Below are 15219 nucleotides of genomic sequence, written 5' to 3' on the forward strand. Positions count from 1 at the left end.
ACTCTCACCGGCTCAGGGTTGGCCCGAGTCGCGGGCGTGGGGGCCCAGCTGCCCGGCACGGCACCTGCTGGCCAGCCCTGTGGCTCTGGATGGCCGCCTGGGGGACCCGCGGGGGACGGAGCTGAGCGCGGCAGGCTCCCCACCCAGGTCAGGCACCGCCGTCCCGCACTGCCGCGTCCGGGACCCGCGGCCGAGCACGGACAGCCCTCCAGCAAGGCCTCCCGGCGCCGCGAGCTCCTGAGGGGAATGCTCGTGGTCAAACGTGACTCGGCTCCTCAGACGACCCGAAGCCCGCCTGTCACCCCTCCCACCAGAAGGGGACAGCTGCCAGCGTGAAGTGCGGGCACGTGGACCCCATCCCGCACTGGGTGGGGGCGCGCAGAGCCGGGAGGCGAGGGGAAGCACCCGGTGCGTGCTGTCGCCTCTGGGTGATCAGGAGTGAAGCGTGGCTGTCCTCCTCACGACACGGGGCTCTGGAGGGGGCGCACACCCCACCCCCCAGCTTCCGTGGGCCTGGGGCGTCCGGAAGGAAGCTGCTGCCCAGAGCCTGGTCATCGAGCTGTCCCCGAGAGCAGGCCTGAGTGACTGGGACAAGAGGGAGACGGACATTCCAGTGTGTGACCTGTTGTTTTTAATTTTTAATTTACTACACACATACAGTACACGGTTAACATGAAATTAAATAACAAAACACATCGGATTACAATTGAAACTATTAAAATGCATGTGTAATAATACAAATTTACATGTGAAACAGGGCCGAGGGGCGGGTCCTGCGCGCACAACCCGAGCCGCCTCCTCTCCTGCAGGGTTTTCAGGTGGACACTGAGGACATGGGGCGAGGTGATCTCAGAGCAGCAGTTAATGACGACTTGTTAGAAAAAAATATTCTTAAGACCACAGAAAATATTTAAAACGGAAGCGACGGCGCCCACGCGGCTGGACGGTAGGAGGCGGCTGCCACTGTCCCCTCCCCCGAAACTCCTACGAGGGGGACAAGGGGGGCAAGGACGCGGAGGGGGCTGAGCCGCAGCGGGAGCTGGGGGTGGGGTGCCCAGGGCGGGAGGGGCAGCAGCAGCGCTCAGGGCCCCCTAGCGCTGGGAGGCCCTTGGGCACACCAGACCCCCGGAGGGTGTGGGGCGAGGCCGTGCCCTTGGAGAACTGCTGGCTGGGGGACCAGCCCGCCAGGCCGGCTCGCCCGGTCCCCAGTGCAGGGGGAGGTGCGGGCCAGCACGACCTGCCCCAGCAGAAGCAGAGGCCACCTGGCCCCACATGTAAACCCGCGCGAGCTACGGGGAGTGGGGGGGGGGAGGGCTCCTGTCACCCACAAAACCCGACGTCCAGAAAAGCAGACACGCTCACTCTCATAAAACGGAACTGTAGCATCTCTCCCTGGCGCTTCACCCACAATTCTCTCTTCGCCTACAAAGCACTCTACCTGCCCAGAGAACTGATGGCGACACAGGGACAGGGACGCACGGACCTAACGACGAGCCGAGCGCCTGCGCTGGAAACACCCCGCCATGGGGGGCCCCCTGAGACGTCTCCTCCGAGGCAGGAAAAGGCGCTGCCCGCTGCCCGCCTCACGGTCCAGACCAAGCGCACCGCAGCTCTGCACGAGTGCCAACCGGAAGGAAGCGTCTAAGCGCGTGCTGCCTCGCTTTCTAGAACGTTCCACATGGAACCGCTTCTTGCATCTGCGCGCTCATGAGCTCGACCACACCGCAGACCCTTCGCAACACGGTGCCACGGGAGCACGCGCCACGGGTGTCGCAGGACAGGAACGGGGCGTCCGAGGGGCGCGGCACAATTAAGCTCATGGCGCGCGGACCTGACCGGGAATCAGGGGACTCGAGGTCGCCTGCCCACCTGGCCACTTGGTTTTGCCTTTGGTCAAATCATTTTGCTTTAGGATCACTAAGAAACATCCAGAAAGAATTTGCTCAAACAGGCCAAGTATTTGCCTGTATTTGGGGGGATGCTCTCAACACAACTGATGTGACTCGTTATCCTTCCTACGCTCTTCCCTGTCTACTTCCTGAGGTACTGGGCCTGGACGGTACCGCAGACCCGGTCAACACCCCCATGAACGGGAACGGCCCCCTGCCGGCCAGGCGCCCGGTGCGGGTGCAGCCGCTGGGGCTCGGCCACGCGCCCCGCTTGACGCTCCGGCGCCGGCCGCTCTGCCGGCCACAGCGCCCCCTCTGCCGGCCCGCGGCCGCTCTGCAGGGCCCTCTGCCGGCCACAGCACCGCTCTCCACCCCCAAGCACAGGCCCTGTCCCTGCTCTAAGGTAAACCGAGTTACACGGTTACCTCCCGTCTTAAAAGACGAAGTTAGCCGTGTGACCAAGCTGTCTCAGGGTGGAAAACGAGCTGACTGCGTGCTCGGAGCGAAGCGCCAGGACTGCCCTGGGGCTGGGCGCCGGGGTGAGGCGCAGATGTCCCGGCCACACTGCTCACTGCCCCTCACTGCCCCTGCCCGCGCGGCCAGGCCTGTCGCAGCTGCCTCCGAACGGTCCTGGCGCTCGGCCTGGACGCGCAGATCCTGGACACTTCCTGGTGCACTGACCGTCCGTGGCCTGAATCTCCACCTAACTCCAGGTCCAAATGTTCATTCACTGTATTTGTAAGAAACGATAAGGCCCCACATCAAGGTTCTGCTTGAACACCTGGTATTAAACTGAACAACAGCTTAAAGCTGCATCGCCCTCTGCGGGCGACACAGGGCCAGCGGCAGGTCCAGGCCTGTTTATCACCAGGTCCCAACACGGAGCGCGGATGCCGACAAGGAACCGCCATGCACCAAACGGCCAGAAACACGGCGGCCGCGGCCGACGCCAGGCGCTAACTACAATCAGAAAGCTGCGGAGGTTAAGACGGTTTCCAGCCGGATGACAAATTTCTGCCTTAGGCGACTTTTCCCCCCGAACGTGTCTGCAGACCTCCTCCCGTCTCTTCCTGATGTCCCCGCCACTCTGCATTGCTGCCTGAGCCGCCTGCTCTGCGGGGAATGCTCGGGGCACCTCGCCCGCAGCATGCGGGAGCCAGCGGTCCCGCGGGGCTGGCTCACCTCGCCTGACCGTGCAGCACAGGGGCCAACCGCCTGCCGTGTGGGCAAGGGAACAGTCGCCCAGGCACTACCCGGCGCCTCCCGCCCTCCACGGTGTCCCCTCCCCACCCTCCCCTGCCAGGCGATTTCACATTACAGGTGGGAAGCCGGGCCGCTGAGCGACAACGCGCACGCGCACGCACGCTTCAAATCGCACCCGCAGGCTATGGCTTCGCTTCTGCCCTATCTCACCTGAACTCCAGACTGGCCTGTAAAGGCTCCTTGTCACCACCTGGATGTCTCGGTTCCCAGGTCCCAAGCGAGCACCTAGGGCTTGGGATCTGTACCAGTCTCCAACCCGAGGAACCCGTCGGTTACCTGGGAATCTCGAGTCCTACGCGTCCGCCACCCCCCAGTTCAGGAACTTGGCATTGCCCTGAACCGCACCTGGCCCTCGCGTCTCAGCGCTGTCCCCACCGTGACCGCTACCTGACAGGTCTCCGCGTCACCTCTCGCCCGACTCACATCGCGGTGCCGCAAACAGCCCCGCCGAACTTTAGTCCACGTGAAAGCTCCAGGAAGGACACTCGCCCCCTACTTTCAAGGCTGGCTCCCACCTCTCAGGTCCCGGCTCAACTGTCGCCCACACAGAGAGGCCTCTCCAGACCAACGGAGCACCCGCCACTCCACGTTTTCTCCATTAAACTCACCCAAATTCCTGCCTGTCCGTTTTTGGGGTGTCAGAGGTTTTCTCTATCTACAGACGGCGGGGCCTCGAGGCCGTGCTCCTCGCTGCGGGCTCACCGGCTCCTCCCCGCAGGGCCCGCGCAGAGCGCATGCTCAGCAAATACTGGGGGGAAATACACACACAGCAGCCAAAAGCTTCCGAAGGGCTGTGCGGGGCCGTGCACAAGCCTCGCTGCTGGTTACAGCTACTCTAACGACACAAAGGAGGACAGAGGTCGGGGTACATGGCACATGGCCGCGGCTGGGCCCCGGCAGACACGTCCACGCCCGGCGCCGCCGGGAGCGTGCGCAGGGCGTGGGGCTCGCCCGGGCGGGGGCCCCGGGACGGCGCCCCCCGTCTTTGGCGGGAGCGGCTCCTTCGTCTTTGGTTAGAGCGGAAGCAGCGCCGAGTGCCGCCCTACCGACCCGAACGACCACGTACATGGCTCACTTTTATTCTTTATTATAAAAAACACATACAAGAGTTTTAAGAAATGATGAATATAAGACAAATCAGAACCACGGTGAGTTATCAAACCCATTTTCTATGTACAAATACTAAAATTCCGAAGTGGAACGGCGGCGACGGCGGCCCAGGCCGGCAGCGGCCGCCGCATCGCGGGGACGCGCGGGGTGGCCAGGCCCGTGGCGCCCGCCGCCCGCGCGCCCGCCGCCGCGGTTGGTCTGCGGAGCCGCGGCGACGCCGCGGGGCTCGAGAGGCTCCCCGCGCTCTCCTGTCGTCGGCTGTGCACTTCACCTGTAGCCCGTTTGCAGCTAAGACGTGGAAGAGTCTTCCAGCTCCTTTCCCGCCGATTCGGCTTCTCCCGGTCAGCAGGCTGAGCGCGAAGCCCAGAATCAGCTCAGGAACCGAACCAACGCTTTTACATGAAATTCATTATAAAATGCCACTCATTTTTTAAAAGCGACTAAAAGGACACTTTCTGCAGCAAAAAAGGGCTAAGTTCAAGTGTTTGTTGTTGGACCAGGACAGAACAACACGATCGGTGTGTCGTGGAATCACAGCCTTAGTTGAGTGAAATGTGTGGGGCGCGGGGAGCACGGCGGCCCCGCCCGCCTCTCCTGCCCCGGGCTGGCGAGGAGCGCGTCCCCACGTCCCCGCGCCCCACCTCGGCGCGCTCCCTCTGAAACCAAACCGCAGTTCGCCTTTGACAGCTGACGGATCTCTTTGTACTCAGATCACGTGAAGGCACTTCTCCGGACGCGCGGCCGGCCGCGGCCTAGCCGAGCTCCTCCGCGCACAACGCACTGACTTCTTCCAGGGAGCTGACCACTGCGGAGGGGACGCTGTGGCCCGTCTCTTTGCGCCAAGCTTCTAGGATCTTGGATATTTCCGCGGGATTGCTGGGACTCAAGTCACAAAGCGCGTACACAGCTGCTAGCTGTATACCCCACGGGATATCTGGAAAGAATTTTCACAGCAGTCGTTACACAACACAGTGTCTGTTTTTCACAATTTTAATGGTGTCACCTACTAAATACTATTCAAACCCAGAATGCTTTTTGCCAGCAGTGAAAATCAAGTATGCAAGGCCCACAGTGAAAAAATGTAAGCTCTGTCTGCAAGTGGGGGAAAAAAACGGAAAAAGCAGAGGCGCTCTCTGTGGGTCCCCGGTGCAGGCCTGTGTGCCCAGGACCGCCGGGCGTTAGCAGCGGGCACAGGGCGGCACAGGCCTGCCCCTCACGACCCGCGCCAGCAAAGGATGTCAGATAATTATGGCCCCAGTAAGTATCCTCAGGAAGTGTTTATAAATGGGCTTTGGAAATAAAAAACATAATGAAATGAGATCAAATAAAAACCTATCCTTGTATCAGTTTCACATACTGGATTACAGTATATGATTATTTTAAAAACTTATTTAGTTAAACTTTAATTCACTGAAGTAATTTAGTTTAAAACTTTACGTGTTATTTCATGAGCATTTATTATTAACTATACGTTCCAGATTTTCGCTAGTGATGCAATGCCCAACAGGGCACACTGCTCCTCCTGAAACTAAACATCACAAGACCCACAGGTGCTGAAAACATGGAGAGCACCTGCCACATCTCTAAGATGAGCCCCGCTCTACAAGGCCGTCAGAGGAGCAGGGTGGGCTCCTCATAAGAACTAAAACAAAAACAAAAATAAAAGTCTAAGGGTAAGAGAAACACGTGCTTTAGAAAGGATTTCCATTAGCCACGAGGTGTGGCCCGGGGCCCAGGGCTGAGCTGAGCTCCGGGTCAGCCATCAGCGCGTCAGCGACGGCCTCTCCCTGTGGCACTGGGGCGGGGCCTCTGGTGAGGCTCGAAGCCGCGCGCTGCAGGAGGGTGTGTGGCGCGTGGGCAGACGCCTACCTTCCTCCCGGGCGTGCTGGATGAACATGCCGATGACTGAGCTGATGTTCCGCACGGCCGACGGAAACCCCTCCTTCAAGCCCAGCTGGCCCAACCGACCTGGGGAGGAAGAAACGGACCAAACGGAAATGATCTTTGGTTAAACGGTGATTAACTTTTCACTCGAATTTATTTTTTTCCTTCCTAAAACACAAAATACATTAAGCTGAACGACCCTGAACTAAGAGGCTAACATGGGTCCCGAGCAAGTGAAAACAGGTGACACGGAGAGGCGTCAGGACGCAGGGCATCGCCTCCCCCTCAGGGCGACCGGAGACCAGCCGTCTCTCCTTCTACTCCCACGTGCAGACACGCCGCTTCCCAGGCAGGCCAGGAGACGCTGGCACAGGAACTAGAAGAAGGAACGAACGTTCCACGTTCAGTGATTCCACGCCCGTGTTCCCAGGGCCCCTGCTCGGCCAGAGCTGTGGAACACGCCCGCCGCAGGGGTGTGGTCCTCAGGCCCCATGGCGTCTTCAAGGTTAGCTCTGCTCTCCCCGCGGCGCCAGGAGTCTGCGCCTTCTCCCCAGTGCTGGGGGGCGGCTGATGGCGGGAGAGCGAAGGCTGGGCACAGGCCCCCAGCTCCTACCAAGGCGCCACGCCGCGTGGAGGTCACTGTCCGTCATGGGAGCTTGCACACGAAGCAGCCGATTTCCTTTAAGACTGTCCTGGTTAGAACAGCCAGTCGTTCTTATTAAATCTCGTCCCCGAATTCCACGGCGAAGGATGAGGTGGGGCGTGCCAGGAGGCAGTGCCCTGCACACCGAGCGCGCGGGTGTCTCCAGGAGAAGCACCTGTGCAGAGGCTCCGGACGCAAGGGGGACCAGCTGCCTTTTCCGGAAACACCCTCTTTCCCCTGGAGGAGGCCTGCGAAACTACAGCCGCTCGGACGGAGGCAGGAAAGCAGCCCGGAGAGAGAAGCGAGTGCCTGGCGGCGGCTGTGCCGGGCCGTCTCCGCCCACGCGACCCAGAGGCCTCGGATCACGGATCACAGGGGCCTCACAAGGTCCTCCCCTGTCTGCCCGCCTAGTTCACCCACGACACCGGGCGCCCTTTCCCCTTCCCACAGCAGGTCCTCCGCCTCCTCTCCTTTAGGCAGTGAGGGGGAAGGTCAAAGGCTCTTCCTGAGTCTTGTGTTTCCTGACAACCGTGAGCTTAAAATAGTCAATATCCCAAAAAGCATATTTAGAGGGGCAAACTCTGCTCCCCCACACATCTCCCACGTCTGCGTGTGATCCCAGTCCAGTGATTCCCTCTCTACTTTGACTTTGAGAAACAGAAGCACAGGACAGTGACGGGGACAGTGGTTCCTCTGAAACCCCTGCAGGAACCGGCTGCAGGGCAGGTTCGCGCACCCGGAGCACTCTGGCAGATGGCCAACAGTCACTGAATTCCACTGATCCACGCATACGTGGGCGGTTCCTCACCCAGGATGCCACTGTACACATCTGGATAATTCCCAGATGGGCTTTCACTGAGGCTGAGAAGTGATGTGCTTAAGAGCGCAGAAATTCCAAGTCACCGATCACTCTTAAACATCGTGTGCGGGCCCAAACGCTACTGGCACACCGCCGGGCTGGCCTCTGAGCGTCTGTCAGGTGACGCTGACGCGCACCCGCTAGCAGAGGCATGGACAGGACGCACGTGTAACGCACTCCGGGGTCGTCGGCCATGGCGGTGTGCGTCCAGGTAGGACCTGACAGCGACACGGCTCCCCTTCTCTCAACCCCGAGCGCTTGATGAACTGGGTTTCACGTGCTGTGCTGTTTAAAGTTCCGAAGCTCCTGGGGGGCGGGGGAGGAGGAGGAGGAGGAGGAGGAGGAGGAGGAGGAGGGGGAGGGGGGGGGAGGAGGAGGAGGAGGAGGAGGAGGAGGAGGAGGAGGAGGAGGAGGAGGCCCTAAGCCTGAGGGAGAAGGCTGGGCGAGACTGACATTCTGGATGCCTGGACAAAGACGGGGGCAGACTTCCTAAAGGACGGCGTGTGGGGGGGAAGTGCCCCAGGAGGAACACGAGCCCAGCACGGCTCAGCCATATGACAACGCACATACCACATACGCCAACGCCCGGAAGAAGGTGGTGCAGGCCCCTGGGGACGTGTGTGGGGGCTGAGGGCCTGCAGGGAAGGTGGCCAGCCGAGAGCAGAGGGAGGGGGGGAGGCGGAGGGAGTTCGACTTTAATGCAGGTGCGCTAAGGGAAGGGCGGGCTGCGGAGTCCAAGGAAAAGCAGAGAGCCTGGGCAAGAAAGCGGACAGAAACTGACAAGTCACATCTCCTCCCTGCGATCAGACATTCCTGCTTTTAGATAAGCTTTTAACACAGTCTTCCTAATTCACACAGGGCTTACTTTATCTTGTGTAGTTCTGCTTGAAGCCTGAAAATTTAAATTTTTCAAAAGCTTCCAGGGCAATTGGGACGACCCGCCGCAGCTGCTGAGCAGTCACACAGGGGACTGCAGCAGACCGCATGGGCCCGCCCTCCACCAGAGCGAGCAGCCGGCTCCGCAGGGGCCAGAGGCGGCCCCTGGAAACCGCCTTCCGCCCTCGCTTCCTGTCACAACCAATAAACACAAAAGCAGACAACCAGTGCGACAGGGACAGCAAAAACATAAATGCCCCGGGAAAGCAGCTCACGCACGTCCCCTCCCGTGCCGGCATTCACCTTCGCACAGACCTCGCCCTGTTCCCATGCTGTCTTCAGCAACCACTTGGGTTTCATGCTGTCATGTTTGGTAACTTAACTCCAAGAGTATTTTTGATGATTTACAGTGAAAATTAGATGTCGACCTTGAAATCTGCCTGTGGTCTTGAACTGTTTTATAAATTTACTTAGCACGATGTTTCTACGTTTGCACATAAAGTCGGCACAGAGCGGGAATGTATATTTGCTGACATGGTAACCGAAATTCACATTTTCTACTGTGATCGATCTTTAAGGCTGACTTACACAACTCAAATACTCTCAAACTTTAAGTGCTATTATTGCCTTGGAGTTTTAATTAAACTACAAAGACGCCTGGGGGTCATGGTAACTACTCTCAAGGACCTAAAGGACCTGCGTGCAGAAAGCGGGTGGGCCTTGCCCTGGGCCCAGGGGCGGACAGCACGTGCTGCGGACACAAAGCCCGGCTCGGCAGAGCCAAGGACCCCAGGCCCAGCGCTGACGGCCCTGCAGGGCCCGCACGGCGGCCTGGCCGCGGCGAGGCCGAGAGGGCAGAGTTAGAGTGGAAAACCCGTGGGTTTTAGGGAGGAGCAGAACCAAACGGCCACTGAGGTCCTTCTTGGGTCTGAGATGATAAAGAATCTGTTTCACTGAAAATATTTATAAACAATGGTTTAAATTTCTGTATATTCAGCTTACAGGAAAAGAAAACAAAACTAGTTCCCAGTGTTGGAAATACAAAGCAATGGTTACTAGGCAAGGAGGGAAAAAGCAGGGGGGCGGGGTGTGTGTGGGTGCGTGTCAGGGGGTTAAAAACCAAACGAGACTACGGTGTAATTTACAGAAATGTATGTATCCGGGGGGTGTGTGCGCCACTATATACATTAATGCTACTACCTAAGAAGCAAGACTTCAATTATAAATAAAATGTACCACTAATCCTAAAAACCTTAACTTCTGACAGGTAAAATTATTAATTTATAAAGAAAAAGTACGCGTAAGGGGAATGAATCAAGTGCGCGAGTATCCACTGGTGGCTGTAAAATCGGTCACGGTGAAGTTTTAGGCAACATGTATTCCTGTACACTTCTCCCCCCACCAAGGTGTCACCAACCGCACGACACAATTCAGTAAGAGAGACGGCTCACCGATCAGCCTCAGAATCGACGCGATGATGACGTCGGGGATGTATGCGATGTTCGCATGTCCTTTTCTGTGTTTTATCCACTTATCCATCACAGGCCACAGCTCCTTACTATAGAGTAAAAACAATACACACTTACACAGATGAAAAAGTGCATGTGCATCATCAAATTTCACGAACTTATCTTAACAATGCTCCAGAGGAGTAGTGAAGGCGAACTGAAGATATAATATTTTAGCTTAAAATGAGAGGAGACACTGGAAGTTCACGCCCTCCAACTACTCAGAGTATCTGTGCCAAGACTGGCTTAAAAAAAGCTAAAAATACCCGTGCTTGCGTCTTTATTCTCCATTTCAACCCTTTTTACAAGGCTTTATGTAGAGGTCGAACAATGGCCCCAACTCACAGACCTGGCAGTAGAGGAAGCTGGGTTTTCACTGAGACCTTCCAGACGTGAAGGCGGCACCTGCGTTCTAGACGCCTACGATTTCCTCGGGAGGAGCCAGGACAAACGGGCTGCACTAAACCAGGGGAAATCACCAAACTGCGTTCAGACGAACTAAAGGAACCGTCTCCTCACTGAAAACAGTGCCATTTCCTCTTTGCTTTCTCTTCTTTCAAAAAATGTATTTCTCACATAGTATTTACAATATTAGACAAGCTACATGCAGACAAACGAAAGAAAAGTGGACGTTAAAAGCGGCCCGAGCTCCACGCCGACAGCTGGCACCCTTCTGACTGGGCCTCTCCTTCCACACGCCTCCCCCGGCACGTGTGAAAACACGGTGGGGGGAACCGCCGCCCCACGCAGGAGCCGGGGCCCCGAGTCGCCCGGGCAGAGCTCCTGCCCCGCAACCCCCCGTCGTCACCAGCGGGGACCCTGCACAGAATGCCGCCGCCTGGCACCGCCCCCAGTGCTCTCCTCCGCCCCCGGGCACAGAGGGGCCCTGCTTCCCGGGCTCCCACTCCCACGAGCCAGGACGGCGAGGCTCACCCTGGGCACGCACACGGCGCGCACACGGCACTGCTAGCGACAGACCACGCGACACTTCGACTCCCTGCGGAGCACAGAGATCCAGGCACAGCTGTCTCAGTCCGGCCCATCGCGGAAGCGCGCCGGACAGCGCCCCACTGTCGACGTGTGGGAAGGGAACAAACCTCCACAGGACGCACCCCGCGAGGACCTCCAGGACAGGGACAACAGTCCTCAGGCGAGCCCCTGCCAACGCCCGTTTCCTCCATCCCCACGGGCGGCGCACAGCTGGTAGCAGAGTTCTCGACGCGCAGAGAGAAGCGAGCGCGTGGCCTGGCTCTCTCCTGGCCCCGCGGTGAGCAGAGCGGCTGCCCGGGCACCTGACGCCTCTGCCCACGTGGCCCCGCGCAGGTCCGTGTTAAGGTCATGGTCACCACGCTAAGCCCTGCAGACTGGCTGAGCGCACCCTTGTGTGGGGACCGCCCCACGGCCTGGAAGTGCCAACGGACCAAAGGCCCCTCCCTCCACAGAGTCATTTCTCCTTGAGACAACAGGTCACAGGCTGTAACAAAAAGTAGTGGCAGGTCCCACAAAAGAATGAAACAATATGTCACCGTGACACGAGCACCTCTGGGGCGGCTTTGTTACCTCTGACCCAAATCGAAACGCTAGCTGTGAACGGCTCGCCTGCACTAAACGGCGCACACGGCTCGAACCGCGACGCGACAGCGCGAGCCCCGACCCCGAGGTGCACGCAGCCCCGTACCTGATGATGTTGTCGTGCGTCCAGACCCACTTCTGATGGCAGCAGAGCAGGTCGATGGCAAATATGTACTCCCACGTGTTATCACTTAAGTCTTCACCAAATCTTTCACTGGACTGAAATTCTGTTTTTGGACATAACTGTATGGTCAAAAGCAGCTTAGACACCATGAAGCCAACATCTGCAGGCGCATTCTAGCAAACAAACAAACAAAGAATTCAGAGTTTCAAGTATAACCCATGTGACATGAGTAATTTCAAAAGTGTAACAAGCATCAGATGAACCACCACTTCATTTTAAAAGACGCCATCGAAAGGTGCACTTTGCATAACGGACTGCTTATCTGAGCTGCGGCCTGCGTCCTAGGATGATGTGGAACGGCGGCCGGCAGGCCCGATGGCAGCGCCACGGCGGGGTGCAGGACCCCAGCAGGGAGGAAAGAGACCAGCTGCGGTCCGGGTTGGAATGCAAATTCTCAGCAACTCTAGTTAGAGATTTAACGTTATAAAGTTAACTTATGACAAAGAATATTAAACCTTTAAAGAAAAAACTTTAAATTCATAAACTTAGGTGGGACAGTCCCACTCTTCCACCTGGCCTCTCACACCTGAGTGCGTTTTCTGGCGTGTCCCGCATCCTTGCGCACTGGTGGTCCCAACAACGCTCCTTTTCACGGCTGAGTGGCCATCGTAAGGGGCCAGAGTCTGTCCACTGGCCTGACAGACACCGAGGGAGTCCCGGCTTCCGGCTCTAGTTCATAACGCCACTGTGAGCATGCATGCACAGCCCTCGTGGGGACAAAGTTGACTCGTCTTGGGTAAATGCCAACAGTGCATTTATAATTTTTTTCTTTCTTGTGTTATCTTTTATTGGGTTCTGTTATTAAAAATGAACAGGGAGATTTCAATCTTTTTATATTCCTGAAAAAGACTGGAATTACCCGGTTCTTTAAAGATGAGACATGCTTTTTGTACAGTACAGTTTTAATCATCTTTTTTCAACCTCTTTAATAATTAAAAACAACTGGTTTACTCAGGTGTTCTCGCCCTAAAACCAATTTTGGTAAGTTTCACTTCGCTAAGAAATCACCCTGGGTTTCGGAGTCTGTCGCCCCGGAGCTGCAAGCCGCAGCCTTCGGCCATCATCCTGTCTCTGTAGATGTCGTCTTTCTCGGCTGAAATTCTGGATATTTTCGCTTTTCTCTTTTTTTATTAACTTGGACTGAATTATCAGTTTTGTTAGTATTTGTACAATGTTCTTTTCCCTATGTTTTTTTTTTTTCTTTACTTGATTGCTACTTTTTAAAGTATATTCCTTTTTCCTAGATTCCTTCTCAGACGTTTAAGTTTTAAGATGATTATCGGCCCACTTTATTATTTGTTTAATAATAAAGACACTTAAAATCATTGTAATGAGTATAGATTTTCCAAGAACTAGAGAGTTAAGGTATGAAAACTTTTCCTTTTCAATGATTTTTACAAGACTGTGATTTTACTTTTTATTTTCTCTTCGTTCCCAGATTGTCCGGGGCTGTACATCTAAATTTCCAAGTAATTTTTATGAAATCTGAATTACTTCTGTCTAATTTTATTGCATTATTACCAAAAAATTATGAGTGCAGAATCTACACTTTTTAAAAATTAAGCTTTTCATGTGGCCGAACTCATGACTGGTTTCTGTAAATGTGCCACAGAGATATATAAAATACGTGTTCTTCATTCAGGTTTACTTTTTATAATACTGAATTCCACTATGTGTACTGATTTTCATCGATCAGATCTGTTGAATTCTGCAAGAGAATGTCAGTCTTGAAGTGTAATGGTATTTCCATGCCCCCTAAATATTCCTCGTTTTTCACAACTTCGACTTTACATTTTTATTTGCTAGAACAGGGTAATTAAGTACATTTATTAAAATTCTTCCTCCTGTGTAAATAATGTTTCTTATCATTTTCACATCTGGCCTCATCCTGAACCTGCCAGGGGACAGGGGTGGTTCTCACAGTTGGAGGCCCGCCGGGGGCACGGGGGTGTACATCGGGGAGGCGGGGGCGTTCTGCTGAAGAGATGATTACACACTTGCTTTTTAATATTTTCCTAACTTTTATCCAATAACCCTTTCCTTTACTCCTTATAAGTCTAATACTGATGTCAAAAATACTAAAACACCAATCTAGATAGAACATTAGCACATTGGTTACTACAAAAAATAAAATAATAAATAAAAGAAAACACGGAAACAAAATACTTAGAACAAAAAAATTCCATCAACTAGAAAGAAAAAGAATATTAGATTCAGAAGGATCTTGACAGGAAAGGGCTGAGGTACCAATTTTCCCACCTCTCTCAGCACCTAGTGTGGAAGCGAGTGATTTACATCTCTCCTTGGAGCCTCCACACGTGTATAAATATGGAGAAGCTTCACCAGTCACTAATTAGAACACAACAGAAATTTTGTAGAATTAGCACAGTACACAGGTTCCAGTCTTCCCAAAGGGTCTCATGCATACTTAATGAGCAAAATGCAAAAGCAAATGCCTATGAATGAATACAGAACCAAACGCAAAACCAAGCAACGTTTCTGTACAATCTGCAAGTATGGTATTACAAGAAGAAAAAATGAGCCTCACCTTTTCCCAGTTGAGAAAAGCTCTCAAACAGTTCAGAACCTCTCCCTTAGCACGCTGCCTGGCAACCAACTGCATTGCCTTATTTATCACCGACTGAGAGATGAATACATCATGCCACATGTTTGCAATGAATAAAGTCAATTTTTCTGACTCTGGAAAATCTATTAAAAAAAAAAATTAGACAATAAACCTTTACGTCTGATCAAGTGAATAAATTACGAACTGAGAATAAATTTCAATAATGTGACTTGCGCCTAGCAAGGCTTCCCGCAGCGGATGGGAAGCAGCCCAAGGAGCCTCAGTCAGCTGTGCTGCTCTGCCCCGCCTCCCTCCGGGGAACGTTCTTTAATTAAATTTGAAACACAATACAGGGACCTGCACCACTGTATGAAAAAGGCAATAAACTCTGAAACATGAAGACGGGCAAACACCCTCTCCTCACTCAGGCTGGCGTCATCGCGGGCCAATTTTTTATGCATTTACAAGAGAAGTCACTTGAAGAACACGTAAAGCTTTTGGTTTGAAGAGATCATTTTCATGAATTATGGATGATAGTCCTCTTTTTGTGAAGACCTTCTCCCACACTGTGGTTTGTCTTTTGTTTGTTCAATTAACTTAATAGAGGTATGGTTTACAGATGATAAAGTACACTCCTTTGAAGCAGTTCAACAGATTTTGAGACATGAACACACCCCATACTACTCCCCGCCACAATCGACATGTAGAACACTGCCCCCCCACCCATTTCTCATGGCGAATCACTCCCCCCGCCCCCGCCCCCCAATTCTCACGGCCTGAGCCTCCCGGGGAGCCACCGCTCCTCACGTAGGAGCAGCCGGACCTGCGCGGGGCCCCGTTAGTCAGCGCGCCTCCTCCGAGGGCC

The 15219-nt window shown here is 54.7% G+C and overlaps 1 protein-coding gene across 4 annotated transcripts in view; it reads right to left on the minus strand.

Moving 5' to 3' along the window:
• Positions 1–614: 614 nt before the first annotated feature.
• ICE1 (interactor of little elongation complex ELL subunit 1) overlaps positions 615–15219 on the minus strand; it is a 50289-nt gene continuing 35684 nt past the window's right edge. For 2 of the 4 annotated variants that reach the window (XM_036225566.1, XM_016160980.2), the window contains exons 15-19: positions 14337–14497; positions 11711–11901; positions 9976–10082; positions 6132–6230; positions 615–5196 (exon numbers count right to left, since the gene is read on the minus strand). In XM_036225566.1, coding sequence (XP_036081459.1) covers positions 5015–5196; positions 6132–6230; positions 9976–10082; positions 11711–11901; positions 14337–14497 — 740 coding nt within the window. In that variant the 3' untranslated portion in view covers positions 615–5014. The other 2 variants (XR_001598977.2, XM_016160982.2) reach the window with 2 other exon arrangements.

The sequence above is a fragment of the Rousettus aegyptiacus genome, unplaced genomic scaffold (assembly GCF_014176215.1).
Source record: "Rousettus aegyptiacus isolate mRouAeg1 unplaced genomic scaffold, mRouAeg1.p scaffold_m13_p_8, whole genome shotgun sequence".
NCBI classification, from domain to species: Eukaryota; Metazoa; Chordata; class Mammalia; order Chiroptera; family Pteropodidae; genus Rousettus; species Rousettus aegyptiacus.